The following is a 22,445-nucleotide window of genomic DNA, read 5'->3' as shown; positions in this document are numbered from 1 at the left end:
AGTCTTGGAGGACATCTGGCACAGCTGGACTCAGGATATCAAAACCCTCAGAGCAAGCAGCAGCAGTATCTTCATATTAACCCACTAAAATATAATACATAACTGAAATGAAAATGGTGTCATTTCACAAGAATTCCATAATAACGGCATATTGTTACTCAGGGGACACCTGTATCTAACTTACTCTCTCCCAGATGTGCTCTCAGTTGTTGTTTCCTGATGCAGATTTAAAGGGACAGTTCACCCCCAAATCCAAAGTACTTATTTTTCCTCCGACTTGGGCTAAATGGCACCAGTCCTGTGGTGCTCAAAATGGAAAACTCAAAACCAGTGTCTCTTTCCAGAAATCATGACCCAGTTACTCAAGATAATCCACAGACTTTGTTGTGAGCAGTTTTATGTACTACTACTTTCTTTCTGCGGTAGAATCTACCGGAACTAACATGAAACTGCTCATAACAAGGTGTATGAATTATAACCGGGTAACGGGGTCATAATTTTTGGAAAGAGACACTGATTTTGAATTTTTTTTTTTTTTTTTGGGGGGGTGGTTTTAGCATCACAGGACTAGTGCCATTTAGTTCCAGACATCTCTATGACCAACATCTCCAAAATGCTGCAACTCACACCAGAAATATCAAGATGGAAAATTTGTACTTTTGACTATAACTCACATCATTGTGTAATGTCACTTACATCAAGACAAAGACCATGCCAAAACATAGGCTTCCTACAGAGGTTTGATAGCAATAATATAAGAAGAGAAAGAAAAAAAAAGAATAAAAAATGTAGGTTTGATTTTGGGGTGAACTGTCCCTTTAAGAGTCTACTTCAGAGGGACAATAAACTTTTAACTGCATTCCTAAGACTGACTGTTGAAATTAAATAAGAAAAACATAAAACTACCAAAAAAACTGTTCTCATTTTAGCAGCTGGAACCAGTGAATCAGACAAATGAATGAAATAATCAACTGATGATCACAACTTTTGTTGGTTAATTTGGGAATTAATTATTTGTTTCAATGCTGCAGGCAGTCCAGAGATCACTGTTATGTAACAAGCAGCATTAATGAGCCCAGATCAGATCATAAATATCCACTCCACTCCTCACATCTGGAAACATAATAGTCATTAACCATGTAGAGTGCATTATATTGACACACGTCATCTCTCCGTCCACACAGGCAGCCGTCCTACAGTGCAATATGTGGCTTCACTTTCTGAGCTGCCCCAGGCCCTGCAGCCCTACTACACCCAAGGCTACGTCCTGGCCGCCCTGCACCCCATCATCCTCTCTGTGGGGCGGACCCGCTCACTGCCCTTCAGCCTGCTCTACCGCGCCATCCTGGCCCGTCCCAGACCCAGGTACACAAACCCAAAACTGCTGTGATTTGAATGCTTGACCCTTTGAAAACCACCCTTACATTCAGGATTTTTTTTTTATTTTCATCATTGTAAGTCTGGGCATGTAAGAAAACAAACCAATCAGCAGTTTGGTTGAGATTTTGATCAGTTTATTTATTTAGAGAATTTTACACACCACACAAATGAACATCCTTTCTGTCCTGAACCTGCAGCTTGTCAGTCTGCCTCCAGGAAAACGCTGTTGTTTGTGTCTCAAGGAAGAACATGTGATATCTTTCCTGTCATGTTGTTGTTGTCGATATCACCACTGTATTTCCCTGTTAACAGTATAAGATTCACGCATAGTTTCATGTAAAGGTTTCAGATATACTAATAAATCTCACACACTGTGACAGTGCACTAAATATTGATCAATATTAATAATAAATACTAAATAATGGTGAGGAGTTTCAGACAAAACCAGTTGCTGAGTGTTGGCTAACACTGGTAAAATTGCTAAGCCAACCAAGACAGTGAAAAAAGCCCAAAGTAACTCCAACAACAACTAATATGGTAATTTGGCCGGTACCCTTAAAAGTACCAAGTTCTGTACTAGTTCTGTACTTCTGCCTTAGTTGATGCCTACATGCTTTGCCATACAAAGCAATGTAGATTACAAGGTGCACCTCAGTGCACCATGAAGTGCCCGTCTGCATTTGTGTTTGTGTGAACACTGACGCAGACAGAAGAAGTGCGCCTGTAAATGGCATCAAAACACGGTTGACTCTCAGCATAGCTTTTTATTACACGACTATTATGGTGTGTATTAATCTGATTGGTTCACTCTGATATTCTTACCCTAACCAATCAATCCCCATGCCTAGACATAACCAACCAACCAAGGCAAAGAGTACTAGCCAATCAGAGGCGGAGTAGGGCAGGTTATGACTTAGCCTTCCTAGGAAAAAGTTGCTCTCTGTAGGTCTGTGTGAAATATCCATAGTTCAGTGTGTAATAAATGTCTTTTTACATGTTAGATAGGGCTGGGTATCGATTCAGATTTCCCAAATCGATTTGATTCAAGTCACAAGGTCAGATTCAATTGATTCGATATTGATACTGATATTGATTGGGTTAGGGATATTTTACAATACTAATTTTGTTTGGATATGAAAGAGATTATCAGAGAACTAATGCTGTAAATTATACAAGGAACCCTCTAAACACACACCCACATCAGAAAGACATGTTAAAAGATCAATTTTTGGCAAAAGAAAAGTGCTAACTAACACTGATATTAACAAATTTTGTTGTGTTTATATTTTTATTAGGTGTATTTTAAACCTCAGTATCTGCTGATATCAAAGGTTCCCAATCGATCAAAGCCCCATTATTGAAAAGCATCTAAATCAGACCTGAGCCTGTGTTGGGTTGAACATGAGGGATATAAAATCATATCATGTATATAAAAATGTATACTGACATAGTGTACAAAAATAACAGTACTGACTTACTGTTATGTACAGTGTGAACAGTAGTGGACCAGAACAGACCCCTGCAGCACCAACTGACTGCAACATCATGTAGACCTAAACACTGTAGTGTCAGTAGGATGCTCTGATCAACAGTACCAAACGCTGCTGAGAGGTCAGTAAAGATGACTGTATACAGTCTGAGTGTGACCCCCTCCTCCCTCTCCCACACAGCCCCCCCTCACTGTGCCCACATGTTCACCACCACACTGTCAACTAAACAGATGAATGATAGATGAAGCCAGCTGCATATTTAATGCCGAGCTGTGGTAGGAGGTCAGACTGGCGTGCCTGGAGAAGAGGAAGACCGTGTTTTGGTTGAACTTGGTCCTCGTGTCTGCCATGATTTCTATTGGCTAGAAATCCACCCAACAACAGTGGTCCCACGGCAGCCAATGGGGATGAAGTGTCTCTGATCTCTGAGGTTTGATAGGTTGGGATACCGTAGCTATAATGCTAATTTTAATTTTGTAAGCTGACCATGGCAGTAGAAGGAAATTGATAATAACCTACTCTTTGCGACTGTTGTGCTATTTATTTTACAAACTTCACTATAATGTTGAAAAGGTGGTGTGGCGTGTATGAACTATCATCACTTCAGTTGCCTAATTTGTTGTTTACCCTTAGTGTAATTGCTCAGACAGTAGCTGGTAGCCATCTCCTGCTGAGCCTATGAATGATTGATGAGTTGGTGTCTGCGGCTCTGTGACAGTGACAAGTGAACTATGAACCCTCCAGCTGGACAGGTTCAATAGGTTTGGTGCCAAAACCCACAAACTCCCCACTGACCTGAACAGAGAGGAGAAAAACCTCCACGTCAGACACTGTCACGGCTCAGCTTGTCTCACTGGCTGTCTAATACATGTTTTTGTCTCTGTGTGTGTGTTTGTGTGTGTGTGTGTGTGTATGTGGTTTCAGTAAGCAGACGGCGTCCATGTGTCACAGTGTGCCAATGCTGAGGGTGGAGGAGTGGCCACTACCAGGAGAGTCCCTGACGGGTGACACGGTCAGAGCGCTCATCGACAGGGTCAGTGATGTTTACTACAACTTACAGTTGCAGCCCCACAAATAAATGAACACAGCTGCTTTCTAAAAGTGACTCTAGTACATGAAATGTCGGTGAAAACTGTTGATCAGTGTTTCCCAGAGTCCAGGATGACGTCCTCAAATGTCTTGTTTTGTCCACAACTCAAAGATATTCAGTTTATTGTCAGAGAGGAGTAAAGAAACCAGAAAATATATACATTCAAGAAGATGACATAAGAAAATTTTGACTTTTCTTTTCTTTAAAAAATGACTCAAATAGACTTGCACCGATTAATTGGCAATGCTTGGAATGGGGCCAGTTTTCAGTGTGACCGGCCCTGACCGGTGACCGGCCAGTCAGCGTCACATATCCGATTCTGTGCCCGTCATTGTCACACACAAGTTCTGCACGATGGTGACATCATGCACGCAGCAGACAAACTGACCATGATATCACCACAGCACTGATAACAGCTACTCACTCAGACACATGCTTGCTTGAAGATGGTGTTAGCAACAGATTCCAAGAACAGGATAAAGAGAAGACAGACAGTCTACAACGAGACAGAACAGCTGGCAATGTCACAGAACAGCTGTAAACTCTCTAGTTCTTCAGGCTGATGTTAACCAGCAGCAGACTGCTGTTCACAGAGGGACAGTTAAAATCTCACCTCCTGTTCTGGATGAAGATATAACTTGTAGGAACCCTGCATAGAGCCGCTGCAGGGGGGCTGGATGACAAGGGGAAAAATAGAACTGAAGTTGAATGATGCTGTTTACTGATGCTGACCTTCACAAAAATTCAGCCTGGATACTTTTTTAGAAGTTGCTTCTTCAGTCATCGGTCATGAAAAAATGAAAAAGATAATGTGTTGGGGATGTGTGAACCTTTTTTCATCTTCTGACTGATGGCCTTACAGAAGAATTTTAGGAACCACTGTACTAGATGCTTCAGATCATCATGATATTTTCTAATTTATTTATATTTTCTAATCTAAAAATATGTCCAATACAGGATTCATTTATCTTTTCAGGACAATAAGATGCTGAAAATAAGCGTAATACCTTCTTCAAGGTCTTCAAGGTTTATACAACATTGGATGAGTTTAGCTTTTAGAACAGCTGAAATCATTTAAAGGTCCAGTGTGTAAGATTTACAGTGAATATAGCAGAAAAAGAATATAATATTCATAAGTAAGTTTTCATGTGTGGATAATCACCTGACAATAAGAACGGTGTGTTCTTGTTACCTTAGAATGAGCCCTTCCTCTTACATGTTGAATCACCATGTTTCTACAGGAGCCCAGAACAGACAAACCAAACACTGACTCTACATACGGCCTTTGGCATTTTGTACGAGTTTCGTGGCCTCCGTAGGTTCTCCTACACACTAGGAGGGGGAGGGTGAGACGAGGTGTTTGCTGTCTGCAAGCTCACCTGTAGATGCCACTAAATCCTACACACTGGTCCTTTAATGACGACAGTCATAAAGGTTCATAAAGATTGTGATTCAGATTTCTGATACATTTACATCATAAAATAAGGTGTTTCTGTTAAAGAACAGCGCATCTCGAAGAGTACGTGAGTACAGTATGTGGCTATAAGCATGAACTCAGTGTGTTTTGATACTGTGAAGTATTAGAGTTTGTACATTGACAGAATAGATGTTTAAAACAGATGTAGAAAGATACAAATGAATATTGAAAGTGCAATGACTGAAAAAGAGACAAAAACACATGCTGTTAAATATACTGTAATAAAAACAGCATTATCTGGTGAATACTGTGAGCAGCAGTCTCATCATTACAGCCTGTTTCTTGTTTATAATGGGATGTACATCTAAGTGAAATTTCATGTGTTTTCAGTGAATTATTATGGAAGGGTTTGGTTTTTGAAAGTGACAAAACGCTCATCTGGCGGATATCGTTTTGATTTTAAAATGCTGTTTTTAAAATAGCAGTTAGGGTTGGGTGATGTGTAAAAATGTTCCAACCAGCCATCATCAGCCCATCAATCAGAAATTGGCAATATCTTTGTCCCCCCTCCTATGTCCTCCTGTCCTCTCGAGTCTCAGCTGGGAGATGTGTGTCAAGTTTACTGCATTACATATGCTGCATACATTGACTATGTCTAAAGTCACAGTGTGTCAAGAAATTAAATACTCTCACGCCTATTATTCTTTTTAAACAGGAAAATACAACTGATGACCGAGTTTCTCACTTTTACCAAACTAAAACAAGCTTACTTGGCTCATTAACTCCTCGTAAAACTCACTGCATTGAAACTGAACAAAACAGGCACTCTTCCAACAATCACCAACTCTGGTTTGGTTGAACTAAATCCTTAATTCACCGTGTGAAAGGAGTATAAAGAGTCTGACTGTGCAGGCTGTTTTCCTCCCACTCCTCACCCAGCTCAGAGTGCTCATGATCCAGATGAGTGGGTGTGTCCTGTGCCGCTGGATGAGAGCGCAGCGCAGAGCAGCAGCTGTCACTGTGCAGACTATTACATTAGCAAAAGAAAATGACAGATATCGGCCAAAAAAAACACCTGGTGATGCATTCAGCCCATTGTCGATAGGTAATGTATTCATCCAATGTTCATGTATGTGTGGGCTTGGCCTGAATCTGGTATGTGTGATAATTTCAGGTGATTAATGATTAATATATCCCATCTGATGATTGTAAAACAGGCTGGCACTTTAACAGTGCTCACAGATGCTGTTTGCTTCCTGAGAAATTGAGACATCGCACATGTTCTTATTGAAACTGCCAATAAATTGTCCTCAGAGCAGATCCAGCACACAGGAGATGATGCATTTCACACTTTGAATTTTTATGCTTTCAGTTTTTTCTGGTTCCTCTCTGAGTAGCACTTCAGCATGGCTTCATTGCGATGCTGAGCTGGACGGTTTACGGTGCGGCTGCTTGTCTCTCTGGCAGGTGAACAGCAGTGCGCGGGGGGGCGTTCGATTCATCGGCTCAGTCCTCCAGCAGGTGAGTGGGATCACCAATGGCAGGGTGCACAGTCCGAAGAGGGGCTGCCGCTCCCCTCCACGCACCCCTCCTGGTACGCCGCCTGGAGACAGAGAGCTGGAGGACAACACCTACAGTCCTGGTGAGGCACTCACTGCTTTTCCCATCACACTCAGCGCTTCAATCTCTCCGTCTCCACCTCCAACAACTACAGTGTCACTTTGAGTTTGCTAATGCAGTTTCACTGCACTGAATTCTCTATGACCTGCTCTCACCTTACCCACTCACCCACTTTTACAAAGGATTCACTTTTACACCCTAAAATTCCCATCTTCTGTCCTGAGATTAAAATTTTTCCTTTGCAGTTTTAATTCTGTAAAAGCTAAAGTCTATTCATGAACTAACAACAAATAAAAGCAGTACAAAATGTTGATTTAATGTTATGCCTTTCTGCCAAACAGAGTCCTGGGTTCATACAGGTGCTGGAAATCCTTGAAATTGCTTTTAATTTTATTTTTATGTTTTCAAGGTTTAAAAAGTGCTTAAAACTGCTTGAAACTGTAATCACATCATTTTCACCATGAATCACTGTCTGACTAAACAGTTTGCGTTTAAGATAAAGAAAATAAAATAAGTTGGAGAGCCTAATTTAGTAAAGAAACCAGAAAATATTCAAATTTAAGACAATGAAACCAGAGAATCTGGATTTTGTTTTTCTTAAAGAAATTACTCAAACCAATTAATCAATAATCCAATAGTTTGAGATAATTTAATAATCAATTAATATTTGATTAAGTGAATAATTGTTGCAGATCCAATAGGATGCCAAGTTAGACAGATTTTGAAAGATTAAACTTCCTTAATTTGTCTCTCTTCTGTAGAATTCTGACATGAAAGATCATTTTTTTGATTGTTTTTTTCATTTACCACAGCTGTTAGGTGCTGGAAAACCTTGAACACAGACCTTGAAAATGCTTGAAAAGTGCTGAATTTGACTTTTGAAAAGGTGTATGAACGCTGCGAGTCTTGTCGATAAGCAGTTCAGTCTTTCTTTCTCCTCATCCTCTCTCTGTCTTTCCTTCCTCCTCCCCTCCATGCAGACTTGAGGTTGCTGGTCTTCTTCCACTCCTGGGCTCCGGGCTGCGCCCCTCTGGACTCACTGGCCTGTCAGTACCACCAGGGGGCGCTCTCCATGCGAGTGTCCAGGAAGGGCCAAGTGGTCAGCGCCCTGGAAGCTGATTGGCTGGAGCTGACTGCTGCCTACTACCGCAAAGGCTGGTCATTGGTGGACTCTTTTGTCTACTGGGACACACCTAAAGGTGGGTTTGATGAGGGATTGTGACTGTGTGGATGAATCATACAGCATCATGTCAGGAGTCCACCTGAGTGTCCTGACTGTCTTCTGATGGACCAGATTACTGTTTTATTAGTCTTTTTACCCAAGGAGGCTTGAGCTCAGCTCACATTACAGTATTTTTAGTCAGGCTGGCAGGAAGGCTGTAGTGTTCCTCATTCAACCCTATCTCAGTTGATATTGATTGAAACAGGACTTCTTCAGGTCTTTAGAAGAGACAGTTCACCCTGAAATCAAAAAATCATATTTTTCTTCTGGTCTGTAGTGCTATTTATCTAGATGAACTGTCCATTTTAAAAAGTCTGAAATCTAATAATCTGACTTTTAGGACTTAAAGGGATAGTTCACCCAAAAAATTCACTTATTATCTACTCAGCCTCATGCCAGTTGAAGGTCAGATTTAATTTTTTAGTCCATAAAACACTGGAGTTTCACAGGAAAACAGTGTTGCAGAATCTCCCAAACAATGGAAGTGAATGCCAAGCAGTTTAAAATAGTGTTTCTCAATCCTGGTCCTCAGGGACCCCTGTCCTGCATGTTTTAGATGTTTCCCTGCTCCACCACACCTGATTCAAATGATCAGCTCATCATCAAGCCTCTGCAGAAGTCTGACAACAACCTGATCATTTGAATCAGGTGTGGTGGAGCAGGGAAACATCTAAAACATGCAGGGCAGGGGTCCCTGAGGACCAGGATTGAGAAACACTGGTTTAAAACGTAAAAAAACAATAGAACAAAAACATAAAATGCCTCCATGCTGCTCGTCTGGTGTAATCCAAGTCTCCTAAAGCCCAACATGACAAGTTGACTAAAAAATGTTATTTACACCATGTTTTTAGCCTGAATCTTCACTGGCTAAAGATTCAGTTGTGACGGTGTGCAAACGGCATGTTGGGACTTTAGGAGACTTGGATTATGCCAGACGAGCAGTATGGAGGCATTTTTATTGTATTTTTGTTGTCGTTGTTTGTTTTTTGTTTTGTTTTTTATGTTTGTTAAAGGCTATGTGTGTCAAACTTTTAAATGACTGAATGTCATGAGGCAGAGATGTCCTCTCCTACACATCAGATTCTACAGACTTAAAAAAAAATGTTCATTTGGTACAAATTCCTGCAAAAAACACAACATAGTCATCTTAACATGTTTTTCAATCAAAATAAGAATGATGTAAAAATGATCATTACCTCTAATATCACAAATATAATTTATATCACCAGTCCTATTAAGTTAATAATGAAGTTCAGCAATTGCTGACTTTTGTTCTCATTAATCTGCCTGGCTTTGATTATCGTTTATGGCAGAATACATAATATCTATTAGGTAGTTTTCCATGGTTGCCTATATGGCCTCATAATTCATTTATAATAGAACAGGCTGTTTCCATGGTAATAGCCACCTTTCCCCAGTGTCAGGTGTCTTTAAATTTTTAGGGATGAGTATTAGGTTTTTTATTTTTATTTTTTCTGTCACCTTTTAGTGGGTGGCTCTACAGGGTTCAGTGGCGACCTGGGCTGGGTGGGTTATAGTTCTTATTTTTCTATTCATTATAAAACAATTTTTTTTACCACTAACATTGCAAATCATATCACAATTGGAATATCAGTCAAAGTAATCACAATTACATATTTTTTCAAACTCATTCAGCCCTACATTCAGCGCACTAAATAAACAAAGCGAGGACACAACTAGAAGAGAATCATGGTTTGGTTCATGAACTCTACCTGGACGTCACTGCTTTCAGATATTTCGGACTGACTGTAGAGACAATCTGATTGCCGGCTTACCTGATTGGCCACTGCAGTGTGACATCCAGTTTTCTCCGAAAGTGGACTCTGTTTCAACTTTTCCGCCGCAGGCTGCTGTGAATTTTTCCCACCATCCCTTGCGGCCCACACCGCCGCAGCCTGAACACTATTCAAATGGATGAGATGCCTGGTGTTTTCGCCACAACGCCTGATTCTGTCTGACTGTGGCCTAAATACTTGATTACTAGCAGCTGGATTTGTGAGAATCTATCTCACCAGACATCAAGTTATGCACATAGAGAGAAAAAAAAGATAAATAATTGTCCTTTTAACATTTGTTTTTCATTGAATGAAACGAATGCGTGCAGAAAAAGGAAATACTCTTTGTGCATTTTAGATCCTCCGCAGACGTCAGCAACAAAAGCAGCCTGAGTTTCAGAGAGCTCAGGGCAACTAGAGTTTCTTCTCTCTGTTTCTTCCTCTGCCCGCTGCATTATTATCTTTCCTCATAAAACAGTGATTCACACATGCACACAAAATCAGTCACTTCCTGTTTTGGCTCGTCTCTCCCACTGCATCTATATTTGGGGCTGTCTTCCTGACCTTGGCGACCTCACTTCCTGTTCCTCTGCGGTGTAGCAGACATCCACATCATGAGTGGACCTCTGAGGCCAGTAATAAATGGAAATATACACACTGTGACACTGACACACAGGCAGCAGCAAGATCCGTCCACGCCGCACTCCTCTGCTCACATGAACACGGGGGAGCTCAGAGCTCAGCCTGCTTCTGATAACTGGGTCATGATCAACCCAATGACACGCTCCCATCATCTGTCACCAGACAGTGCTCTGAATTTCATGCACGTGGATTATTCTGCATTCTTTAACCATATAATGTCAAAAACATGACAGTATGGAGATTTCTACACATTTGTTACAGACTGACTGACTGTGTTTCAGGTGAGCCGGTGCCCAGATCACTGGAGGGACTGTTTGTGTATGAGGAGAGGAGCACCTCTCCTCCTGCCAACGACACCATCGTCGTGGAGCAGTGGACCGTCATCGAGGTCAGTGTGTGTGTGTGTGTGTGAGAGAGAGAGAGAGAGAGAGAGAGAGAGAATGTCCCACAATAATTGTACATGGCCTCATTCTGACAAAAGCCACGTGATATGAAAGGTGCGAAATGGGACAGGTGGTGTGATTTGCGCAAAGGTTAGAGGTCAGTAAGTCTTATTGTAAAGGGTCACTTCACCTTAAGGACAAAGAAAACATCTCACTTACCAAAGGTAGTTTTTGAGCTGTGCAGACGCTGTATTTTGGTTTGTCACTCACGCTGGACGGTGGCATATTTTTGGTCGTCTCTCAGAAATATGAAACACAAGAGCACATGTGTGATGAATGGATTAAACTCTGTCTTCATCTGCTCTAACACAAGCTGTGAATGTTAGCATGTCTGGCTAACTAACACTAGGTTACCAGCTGCAGTGACTTTACCTCCAGACAAACTTGTTAGATACCACTGCATCTGCATTTGTTCTGTGGGGGTTTGAGGAGGAGGATGCAGGCTGATGCAGTGTTGGTGATGACGATGCATCTCACTCTGGCTCGCCATCTCTCTTCTAAGGTTAGCTTAGCTCTTATCCCGCCTGTCTTCCACAGTCACGGTCCAGCTTGTCCAGCTGGGTGACCCGTCTCAAGGTCCACTGCACTAATCAAGTCCCTGCGCTTCCTTTTCCCACATTAATGAGTGTTTTTTCTGGCATCTATCATGTAGATATACCTGCCGTATTTCACCATCCAACCAATGTTTGCTGAGATGTAAGCTAGCTTTAGCCTCAGTCTGTTAGCATTAATGTTATATCATGTACGCAGCTGTTAGGAAACTTTACATGAATACACTTTGACAGGGTTTTTGTTTTAAAACGTGTCACATAGAAACATTAAAACTTCAGCTGGAGTTAGCATTAGCATTAGCTTACATCAACCAGCTGTACTTATGAAATCTGCTTGTGAGTCATCATGTTAGCCTTCAGAATCCACCGTCATCAGCTAGAAATAAGAATCTGCTTTTGTTTACTTCTCTAAGGAATCACAGACATCATGTTTCAACAATTACTCCCAGTTTCAGTGTTAAATCTTCCACTGTTATCACTGTAAACTACATAAATGCAGTGCAAGAATGGAAGGTTTGGCAGATGTAGCAACAGTAACTAAGGAGGGTGGGGCTTAGTGAAGGGTCGATTTCTGCCGGTTTTAGACTATGAATTAAATATTAATTAATAGATTCTTAGTTGGTTAACTTCTTAACAGTGATTAATTGATTAATCATTAATCATTAAAATCCGGTCACCTAACTGGTTACAAAAATGCAGATAAAAGGTTTGGATATTAAATCAAATTGTACAGTGTGGTTTTCGTACTTTACTTAAAGCTTCATTTCACCCAAATCACAAATAAGGTTCTAATTATATGAACTGACACGTAACCAACATCTCACCCTCCCTAACAGTCAATTACAAACGCACCTTCAGTGACTCTCAGTCCAAATCAGTCCAGCAGTTCACTTCAGCTCACTTCAGTTCCATCAACCCGACACAGAAGAAAAAAATACCATCCTGTCACCGTCCTCTGGCTCTGGCGGCTCAAACATGTCTGGACATGTCCAATAAAGCTGCTGGAAAGAGTGTACATGTTTCAGGCCGTAGTAGTGTTTGACACTGAGACAGTGGAGTGGACACGCCCCCAGTGTTTCAGAGCAGAGAAAACTGGTCATTTTTTCATGATTTTGAGACACAATTTTCAATGACTTTTTTTAGTCACTCAGTTTTGTCCGTGTGGTTAATAACATGTTTCTCTGGTGCGACAAACTCAGAACACACATTTGTTGTTGCTTTACACAACCTTTAAAAGTTCCCAAAGACACCTTTTCCTTTTTCAACAGCTGACTTATCTGTAAGTGACTCTTCCATGTGTGTGTATTGTGTTTACTGCAGGGCTCCAATGTGAAAACAGACTACGGGCCCCTGCTTCACACTCTGGCAGAGTTTGGTTGGCTGCTCACATGTGTGCTGCCCACTCCCATCATCAGGCACGACAGGTACAAACTCGCCATGCATGATAACATTCTTGAAAACATATCTGTCTCTAGTTCAGTGGGCTCTGTACCACTCTGAAGCTGACCCTCCCTCTGTGTTGGTGTGTGTAGTGATGGGAACCTGGCCACGAAGCAGGTTGTGTTCCTCCAGAGGCCGGTCAGAAGTCAGGCAGCAGGACAACCCAGGAACCAGGTGAGAGACACGGAGGTGAAATCAGCCACGATCAGCTGGTCAACATGTCAGTGCAGCTTAAATCACTCACTCTTGAGAACTGGGACAAAACTAATTTAAACTACTTTGGTGATCAAAATGCACATTTTAAAACCATAATTCTTATTTAACTTTAACTTTAGAAGGACTACAGAGTTGACATGTTATGGTTGAGACACATTTGATAATATTATTTAATGAATTTGTCTAAAAATAGAAAGTTTACCAGTGCTTGAGCAGCATTCAAGACTTTTTTAAAGCATGAAGTGAGACAGGGGTCTTTAGGGTCTAGCTAACTCTTTTTATGCCAGATTATGTCATGTTTTTGTAATAATCTGATGGAAATCTGTGACACAACTTTAACAGCCCAACATTTTCATCAAAAATCGATTTTAAAACAAAGATGATTATAATAGCAGATTTTTATACCTATGTTATCAGTAGGTATTGTTAGTTTAAGATTTCAAAATTTTAAACATGTTTTTAAATTGTGTGAAGTTGTGAATTCTTGTCTGGGACAAGGCTGTTTTCTGGCACAGAACACTGTGAAACAGATTTAAATAACAGTCTTTCAGACAGTCTTTGGCATTCTACTTTAGAAAGAGTCAACACTTCGTCTGTTTGCATCTAACATTGTTTTATGAAATGTAAAATACTTCACCATGGTCACTGGAAAAATCAAAAATTGTCAAAACTGTTTCCCAATGTGAGCTCTGCATGAAACCACTCATGTCCACATGTTTTGGTCCTGCAGCAAAATCAAGGACTTCTGGTCCAATGTCTTTTCATTCATTTCCCCCTGTCTCAGTAATCAGTCCATCCAGGCCCCGTCTTGACCATTTCTGAGCTCTCATTTCAAAAGCAGAGGCAGATTGTGTCACCTTTGCTACATTTCTTAGTCGACGTCAGATTCTTTTCACCCACCTTTACACAATTGATTCGTGAGCTGCTGGTCTTTATTAAACTAGAGAAAATAAAGTTTTGTTTGAGGGGTGCCACAAACAAAATTTATAAACTATGGAACTATTTCCTGGGTCATGTTAGAGAAAACATCCAGCTGCCTGCTGCTCCTTAGACTGTTTTAAAATATCACTCCACCTAATGTGAGAATCTTTGCTTGTCAGACCTCTCTGTCCTTTACTACTGTGAGTCTTCACTGCTTCTAACATTAAGGACAGTTGTTTATTTATTCATTTTTTGTTTGTTTGTTTTTTATTTGTTTGTTTTTTTTTGTTTCGTATTCAGGTTATATTTGTAATAATTAGTTAATCACTGTGCTGCAGAAAAGTCCTGTCCCACACATAATACTTTTACAGACTTAAGAAAACATCTTTGTTTGGCAAAGATCTTTGCAAAAATCAAAAATGCCATGTTTCAAATGAAAATGAGAATAATGATTTCCAAATTAGCATTCCTGTGAATATCGCAAATCATACCACAATTGCAATATGGGTCAAAATAATAGCAATTAGATATTTCTTTGAAAAATAAATGTAAAAATAAAATAAAGCAAACCAAAACATTTCATTAACTACATATATTTCATATATATAAATCCTTAAAGAGTCTTAAAATTGAATTACAGTGTTTGTATTAATATTTTTTAAGCTTTTTGGTAGGACATGATTTGTCCCATTTCTCAAGAATGGGTAAAATACAGATCATGATGAGACGAGACAGTGTGAATACATGTCTGTATCCTCATATTCACAGTACTTTCAACTGTTACTCACAAATCTTTGATGTATTAATATTGTGGTTAGATCTTTTGCTGGAAACAGCAGCAGTCGACCCCAGCAGACGCTCACATTATTAGTTTTGTAGTACTTAATTTAAATCTGTATCAGTGAGTCGGTACCATCCATCATGACAGATCCAGTAGCTGAATCTGGTTACTGGATCCCTCAGTCTGTTCTTGCTGGGAAAACCTTATTTGTGTAGCAACACTGCGCCCTGCTGGACAGAGCTGAAGTTGCACTTGACCTGCTGTGGTGTTGCTCAGACTGAAGATGTGGCTCAACGAAGGTTAACGAAGAAATACTAGAGTTGTAGCCTTAAATGTCCTCATTAAGCTTGGATATCAAGTCGTCTGGACATTTTTGAGACATACTTTTAAACATACAGTCTATATGGTGTGTCTCAGTAAAGGATGGAAATTGATAAGATTTTATTAATACTAGTGCCATTATTGATTCTGCTTATTGGTCAGTTTTTTATTGATTCCTTCTCAATTTAATGTAAGAAAAAAGAAGACTACACAGGCTTTCACAGACTAGTGGACACTGTGCACCGCAATCGTTAACCTGTGGTTTAAAGGGATAGTTCATCCAAAAATGCAAATTCAGCATCTACTCACCCTCATACCGACTGAAGTTTGAGTTTAGTTTTTTTAGTCCACAAAACACTGCTGGAGTTTCACAGGAAAACCGTGTTGCAGAATATCCCAAACAACGAAAGTGAATGGTGAGCAGTTTTTTAATGTAAAAAAGACAACAGAATAAAAACATAAAATGCCTCCATACTTCTCATCTGGTGTAATTTAAGTCTCCTAAAGTCCCGACATGCCAAGCTGACTAAAAAAATTATTTATTTATTATTATTTATTTATTTAAAATTATTATATTTATTTTTAATAATTATTTATACTATGATTTTAGCCTTTCTGTTTGAAAACTGGTCACCATTCACTTCCACTGTCATCCTGTGAAAATCAAGCTGTGTTTTATCTTCAATCAACATGAGGGTGAGTAGATAATAATGACTGAATTTTCATTTTTGGGTGAACTATTTCTTTAAGCAGAATTGGGGGTATTTGGAGAAGGAAGGACTTAGTCCTGTTGTTCCTGCAGTCAGTATTTCCAGCTCAGACAGGCTTGCTGGGGGTTTAGTCCAATTAGATTATGGCACATTTTAGCCTCTCAGGGCTAATCGAGGACTCTGCTACTTCTCCCACCCTGAGGTTGTTCTAGTCTACATCAGTTAACTCTTTACAGTTTGTAATGAAGACCTTTTTGTCGAGAAGTGATCGTTGTTATTGGGTGAACAAAATTTACAGTGTAGAGTAAAACATGAGTGAAACCCACAGACAGCTGGCTAACATACTGATGTTTGTGTCACAGGCCCAGGTGTGGTATATACATAAGTGTACGAAATGCCACTAATAATATTATTGTATCACTGAAGATGACCTTTGAACTAGGGAAGTATTTTCACTGTCAGATTTCCTGGATCTGACACCTGTTTCTGTCCCTCTCTGTCTGCAGCCTTTGTCTGTGCACAGCGACGTGTCCAGCCGCTCTGTAAGTCGTGCGGTCAGCAGCCCCGTCTCTCCAGACGAGCTGTCTCCAACTGCCGGAGGCATCGGCGGCTTCCCAGTGTTTGGAGGGGGGTATCCCAGCGCCCTGACCCACCTGGAGGAAGGAGGCTTTGAGCAGGAGGAGGGAAAAGCTGAAGTCACCTGCATGTAAGCAGGAAATCAGATGGATACAGCTTCTCCCAAACTCCAGCTGAGGATTTAAAGGTTGTTGGATTACTGAAGAGAACATCCAGGGAAGACGATGTGAACTCCACAGACTGTTCATTGGCCATCACGTTTGTGACCCCCTCCTGTTAACAGAGACTTTACAGTAGAAGAACTCAGCACTTTTTAAAAATGTTTTTAATGAAGCCATAATGAGAATAAGGTATTATTTAGACATGGATTTCTGTCCAAACCTTTATATAGATTTTTTGGGGAGAGACACTAGCCAATGGGAGACACAGGATTTCCAATTTCTGATCAGTTCAGGTGCTCATGGAAAATTGTTACAGTACTATAAAGCACAAACACTTGCACAGATACAGCACTGGTGGTGAAATGAGGGAAAAGGGCTCCACTTTTTAGTTTTTGAAAGAGCTCATGTCTTAACGGTTTTGATTTGCATTCCTCCACAGCGTCACACATTTTTTTTTCTCCTCTGTTAACTTTTTCCTTTCCCTCCAAGATACTTAAAAGGATAGTTTGGATTATCTCAAGTGTGGTTATATAAGGAACTTATCCATAGTCAGTGTTTTACCTACAGTAGATGGCGGTCAGTACGCCCCCAGTTTGCAGAAGCAGCAGTAGTATGCACTGCTGTGGACAGGGTTGGCCACTTAACTCTAAAAAGAAATCCATATCAGAGTAACTGTACACTACATTTAGAATATCTTCACTGCTTTACCTTACCATCAGACAGCAAAAGGAAACTGTTGTAAATATGGGTCTCTCTCGCACAACCAAATTCCACAGGCCAGTGTTTCTCAAACTTTTTACAGTGTATCACCTCAGAAAATATTGAGCTCTCCAAGTAGCACTTGTTTACACTTCACTGGCTCTTCTTAAATATCCATCATCACTTGTGCTCAGCTCGTTCTCGTCCACGTGATTCTCAACATGGCTGCTCAAAATATTCTCCTCCTGATCAGCGCAGATTTTTTCCCATGATTGCAGTATTTTTGAGCCATTCATTTTCAGTCTTTTCATTTTACCTCCACTTACTATCTTACCAGCACAGTTTAGATCTTAACACTAGTAATTATGTGTAATGTATGTGTGCACGACATGCATCACTGTGAGCGCGTAGCTGGCTGATATTTAAACAAATACACGAATACCACCAGCAGCACATTGTTTAGCTTCCTACACAGTACTCCTGCTGATTCTCCAAACTTGGAGCATGTCAGCCACCATCTACTGATTGTGGAGAAGTACCTCATACTACCACACTTAAAATGATCCAAATGATCCCTTTAATCATTTTTGCATAAGCTCCACCCCTTAGTACTGTCAATATGCAGGCTGACAGCTGACACGCTGTTACCCTGCTGGCCTCAGTGAAGGTGCTGGCGGTCTAAGGTAGTACATGAGTGCAGAAAGCAGTATTTCTCTGTGGAATCGCAGGTGCTATGAGTAACTTTTCAGTATTAGAAACTGTAGCCATATCATTAATGCAGCATTTCATATCAGTGCGAGTCCACACAGCCTCTTAACATTAAGCCTGACTGGTGCCATTTTATAACCATTCTGGACACGCATATGGCTTATTACATATCTGCTTCAAAGTTTTATTTAATATTTGTTAAGCTGCGGTATCTGTGTACATGTTATTTTAACTTTCATCTCAAAATTGCTGCTTTACAGCTTATATGGTACTTGACAACACGCCTGCAGTTCTCTCTGTATATTGAAAAGATGACGACTGTATTTTTTTTTTTTGAAGGAGACCTCTGCTGATTTTACACAACAAAGTAGGTCTTAGGAAGTGCTTATGTGGAAAAAAAGTTGTGTGAAGCCTTTTGTGGCTCCAGAGGGAGATTTGTGAAGTCTGAGTGTTGGTTGGGGCTGAAGACTGCAAGTGTGGAAACGAAATAAGTTTGGGGAGCAGCAGAAGCCCATTTCTGAGAATGTGATGGAAGAGAAAAACATTGTCAAAATAATGAGAAACTCTCAATACTTAATTTTTTTGATACTGATTCAGGTTTCTCATTTTGTGAAAACAACTGTCAATATTCTTTCATTGAGAATTTGTTTTTGAAATGCAACTCATTTCAAGATATTAAGTTGTTACTGTGAGAAGGTTTTTCGTTATTTTCAGAAATTAACTAATGACTGAAGGAATCAAGGTCATTTATCATCACTGCACAACAAAGGGTTGTACAGTGAAAACAGAATTGTAGTTCCTTCGTGCTACATGCATTTTAAACATACAGAATTAAATTTAGAATGGAACAGGATGAAATATCAAAGAAAAATGTTCATCACATTGGCAGAAACAGGTTTCCACAGGGTGGTGTTAGAAAGAAGTGAGCTAACCAGACCTCTGCAGCCCCTCATCTCTGCTTGAGGACACATCAGCCGCTGCTTGCAGAACACACCTGAATTTTTAAGAGGTTGAGCTGCATCATGGGTAATGTAGGCACCAGGATTTGAGAAGGAAGATTTTGTTGACTAAAAAAAGATATCTCTGGTTCCATTATATTGATTTTGATACTTTTTAAAATCTCCATCATCAGTGTGACAGCGCTGAAGTTCAAATGCTAAATCAGTGGAGTATTTTAAAGCTATGAAAGGGATACGAGGTCACAATGATGTTGTATATATCTTAAAATGCAAAAAAAATGAGTTTCATTTGATTGTGATGCATGTTCTTCTGGTTTTGGGGGAGGAAAGAGATCAAATGCACCAAAAGTTATAGTTTAGATATTCCAGTGATGTACACACTGCCCAGGTTTGAGTCAAACATGTTTTCAATGGATGTATTTAGCTCAAACTCCCCATCATGGTTTACTAAATGTCAGTATTATTCCAGCCTTTCCTTTTTGGAGAATTGTACATTTTGCTTCCTTTATTATTGATGTTTTTTTTATTGTATTAAAACACTTATTTCCCATGGTTTGTGAGTCATGTCCGATGAACATCTTCTATACTGCTTGTTACCCTTATGACTCATTTCACTCCTTAATCTTGACGTGAACATAAGTTACATAAGTAACATAAGACGCTGACTCTGGGGACGACGAAGGCATGGCAGGTTCACACAACACAAGTGTGTTAAAAAAATTTTTTTTACATATTACCCCGTGGTTGGAATTGCGATATGATGGTTGTAAGCAGTGGTGGACAAAGTACTCGACCCCAGTACATTAGTCAAAGTATAGATACTCCTGGTCAAATATTACTCAACTACAAGTGAAAGTTGCTCAGTCAAAATTTTACTTGAGTTAAAGTACTAGAGTACTTGGTTCTAAAAATACTTAAGTATTCAGAACTACAAATTAAAAAGTACAATTTCTAACATCAGTACATGCTGTATTGTTTTCATGATGCATTTACAGAACCTTGTAACTCCCTGAAACCATCTGATGATGCACTGACCTGCTTGTAGAACCACTCTGCTACACAAAGCTTATAGAAACACCTATAAAAAATTTAGCTTAGAAATACAATCAAAACCAAAAGGGACAGTTATTGTCATTTTCTGATGTAACTGTATTAAAATCACATCATACAATTAGATTGAAGATAACTGTGAGGAGTTCTCCAAGTCTGTTAAATAACTGAGATTTCTTTCTGTCCTCAGAGGCAGTATATATATACATGAATTATGCTGTATTTTTCACCCCAATAAAACAATCCAACTTTAAAAGCTACCTGGAATAATGAATAATTATAATAACATCTTGAGATTTAAATGTGTCTTTCTCCTGCCATCACCATGACCGCTTTTTGTTTGAATGAAAGAGGGAGAGCTTGCTTGTTCTTGTTACAGAGAGCACCTGGACGATGTATTTCCACTTTTACATCAGTCCCATTTGAGAGGAGCTACTGTGATTGGTTTCCTTTTGTGAGGAACACAGCATGTGACCAACTGCATTTTAGAAAAGAAAAAAACACCGACAGCTGACTTCAAAGCTTAGTCAAAAAGTAACAACAACCTTCCTACAAATGCAGTGGAGTCAAAAGTACAATATTTGTCTTTGAAATGTAGTGGAGTGAAAATAATAAGTTTCCAAAAAAAAACAAAAACAAATACTCAAGTAAAGTACAGATACACAAAGAATGTACTTAAGTACAGTATTCAAGTAAATGTACTTCACTACTGTCCACCACTGAGCAGGTCCCATTTTACCCTAAGACCCCCCTTTGCAACCCGCCCTTGACCGTCATCCTGTAAGGGAACGGGTTGCGTTCAGCCAGAGGAAGGCTTAGACCTTCCTGGTGCAACAGGCCCCTATGAGCGTTCTACACGGAACACTCAGGCTACGAGTACGACCATCGTAGCCACGGGCTTGTTGGCAACCCGCCCCTTAAGTCATCCTGTAAGGGAGCGGGTTGGCTTGAACTTAGTCTATAATCATCTGCTCCACTTATATATACTAACTTCTGCACCTGTGACATCACTGTGATGTCACAGCACATGCTGATGCTTTTGAACTGGTGACATCATCTCTGAGCTCACATAACCTAAAAAAAAAATATGAACGGTAACATCATCATTGAGGTAATACAACAGGCCAACCCTTTTATTTGATTGGGCACCTTGTTCTGTACTAGGCACCCTGCAAAATAAATGAATAAATAAATAAATAAAAGCGGCCTGTATGGCTGTCTCTGACTGGGTGTAGGATTCACTCCTGGTCTAAGTTTAGAGGAAGGCTTCAACAGTGTTGGTGCAGCAGGTCCCATCCTACCCTAAGTCCCCCCTTTGCAACCCACCCTTGACTGTCATCCTGTAAGAGAGAGAGAGAGAGGGCAAGCACTTGCTTGAACTTAGTCTATAATCATCTGCTCCACCTATATATACTAACTTCTGGACCTGTGACATCACTGTGACGTCATCTGTGACGTCACAGCACATGCTGATGCATTTGAACTGGTGACATCATCTCTGAGCTGAGCTCTGAGCTCACATAACCTAAAAAAATATGAACTGTAACATCACCAGTGAGGTAATAAAACAGGCCAACCCTTTTATGTGGTTGGGCACCTTGTTCTGTATTAGGCACCCTGCAAAAATAAATAAATAAATAAATAAATAAAAAATAAATAAATAAATAAATAAATAAAAGCGGCCTGTATGGCTGTCTCTGACTGGGTGTAGGATTCACGCCTGGTCTAAGATAGAGGAAGGCTTCAACAGTGTTGGTGCAGCAGGTCCAGTGGTGGACAAAGTACTCAACCCCAGTACTTAGTCAAAGTATAGATACTCCTGGTCAAATATTACTCAGCTACAAGTGAAAGTTGCTCAGTCAAAATTTTACTTGAGTTAAAGTACTAGAGTACTTGGTTCTAAAACTACTTAAGTATTCAGAAGTACATGTTTTTAAAAATACTTAAGTATTCAGAAGTACAAATTAAAAAGTACAATTTCTTTCTGTAAGGCATATGTGTCAAACTCAAGGCCCACAGGCCACATCCAGCCCGCGAGATAATTTCATGTGTCTATTATGAATGGCCCGTCGGTAAATAGCGCTACCACCACTCATACTACAAGTCCCACAATGCACTGCGACAGGTGCCGCGCAACTCGAGAAATAAATCAGCTCGCAGTCGCGAAGACGCGAATTTCTGTCAAACGACAATGTACACAGGCTTGTCTGTTCAGGCAACTGACTCAGTGCAAAGAAACACAAGTATATGAG

At 40.1% G+C, this 22,445-nt stretch overlaps 1 protein-coding gene across 1 annotated transcript in view; it reads left to right on the top strand.

The window, feature by feature from the left end:
* rftn2 (raftlin family member 2) overlaps positions 1 to 17,042 on the top strand; it is a 38,908-nt gene extending 21,866 nt beyond the window's left edge. The window contains exons 2-9 of the mRNA XM_084724429.1: positions 1,185 to 1,365; positions 3,795 to 3,903; positions 6,845 to 7,019; positions 7,978 to 8,196; positions 10,939 to 11,045; positions 12,972 to 13,075; positions 13,184 to 13,265; positions 16,547 to 17,042. Coding sequence (XP_084580555.1) covers positions 1,185 to 1,365; positions 3,795 to 3,903; positions 6,845 to 7,019; positions 7,978 to 8,196; positions 10,939 to 11,045; positions 12,972 to 13,075; positions 13,184 to 13,265; positions 16,547 to 16,750 — 1,181 coding nt within the window. The 3' untranslated portion in view covers positions 16,751 to 17,042. The remainder of the gene's footprint in view (positions 1 to 1,184; positions 1,366 to 3,794; positions 3,904 to 6,844; positions 7,020 to 7,977; positions 8,197 to 10,938; positions 11,046 to 12,971; positions 13,076 to 13,183; positions 13,266 to 16,546) is intronic.
* Positions 17,043 to 22,445: the final 5,403 nt, after the last annotated feature.

Source organism: Lutjanus erythropterus, chromosome 8, assembly GCF_056507025.1.
Source record: "Lutjanus erythropterus isolate fLutEry1 chromosome 8, fLutEry1.hap2, whole genome shotgun sequence".
Taxonomy (NCBI): domain Eukaryota; kingdom Metazoa; phylum Chordata; class Actinopteri; order Lutjaniformes; family Lutjanidae; genus Lutjanus; species Lutjanus erythropterus.
Note: the sequence above shows the minus strand (reverse complement) of the source record. Positions and strands in the feature narration are given on the sequence as shown.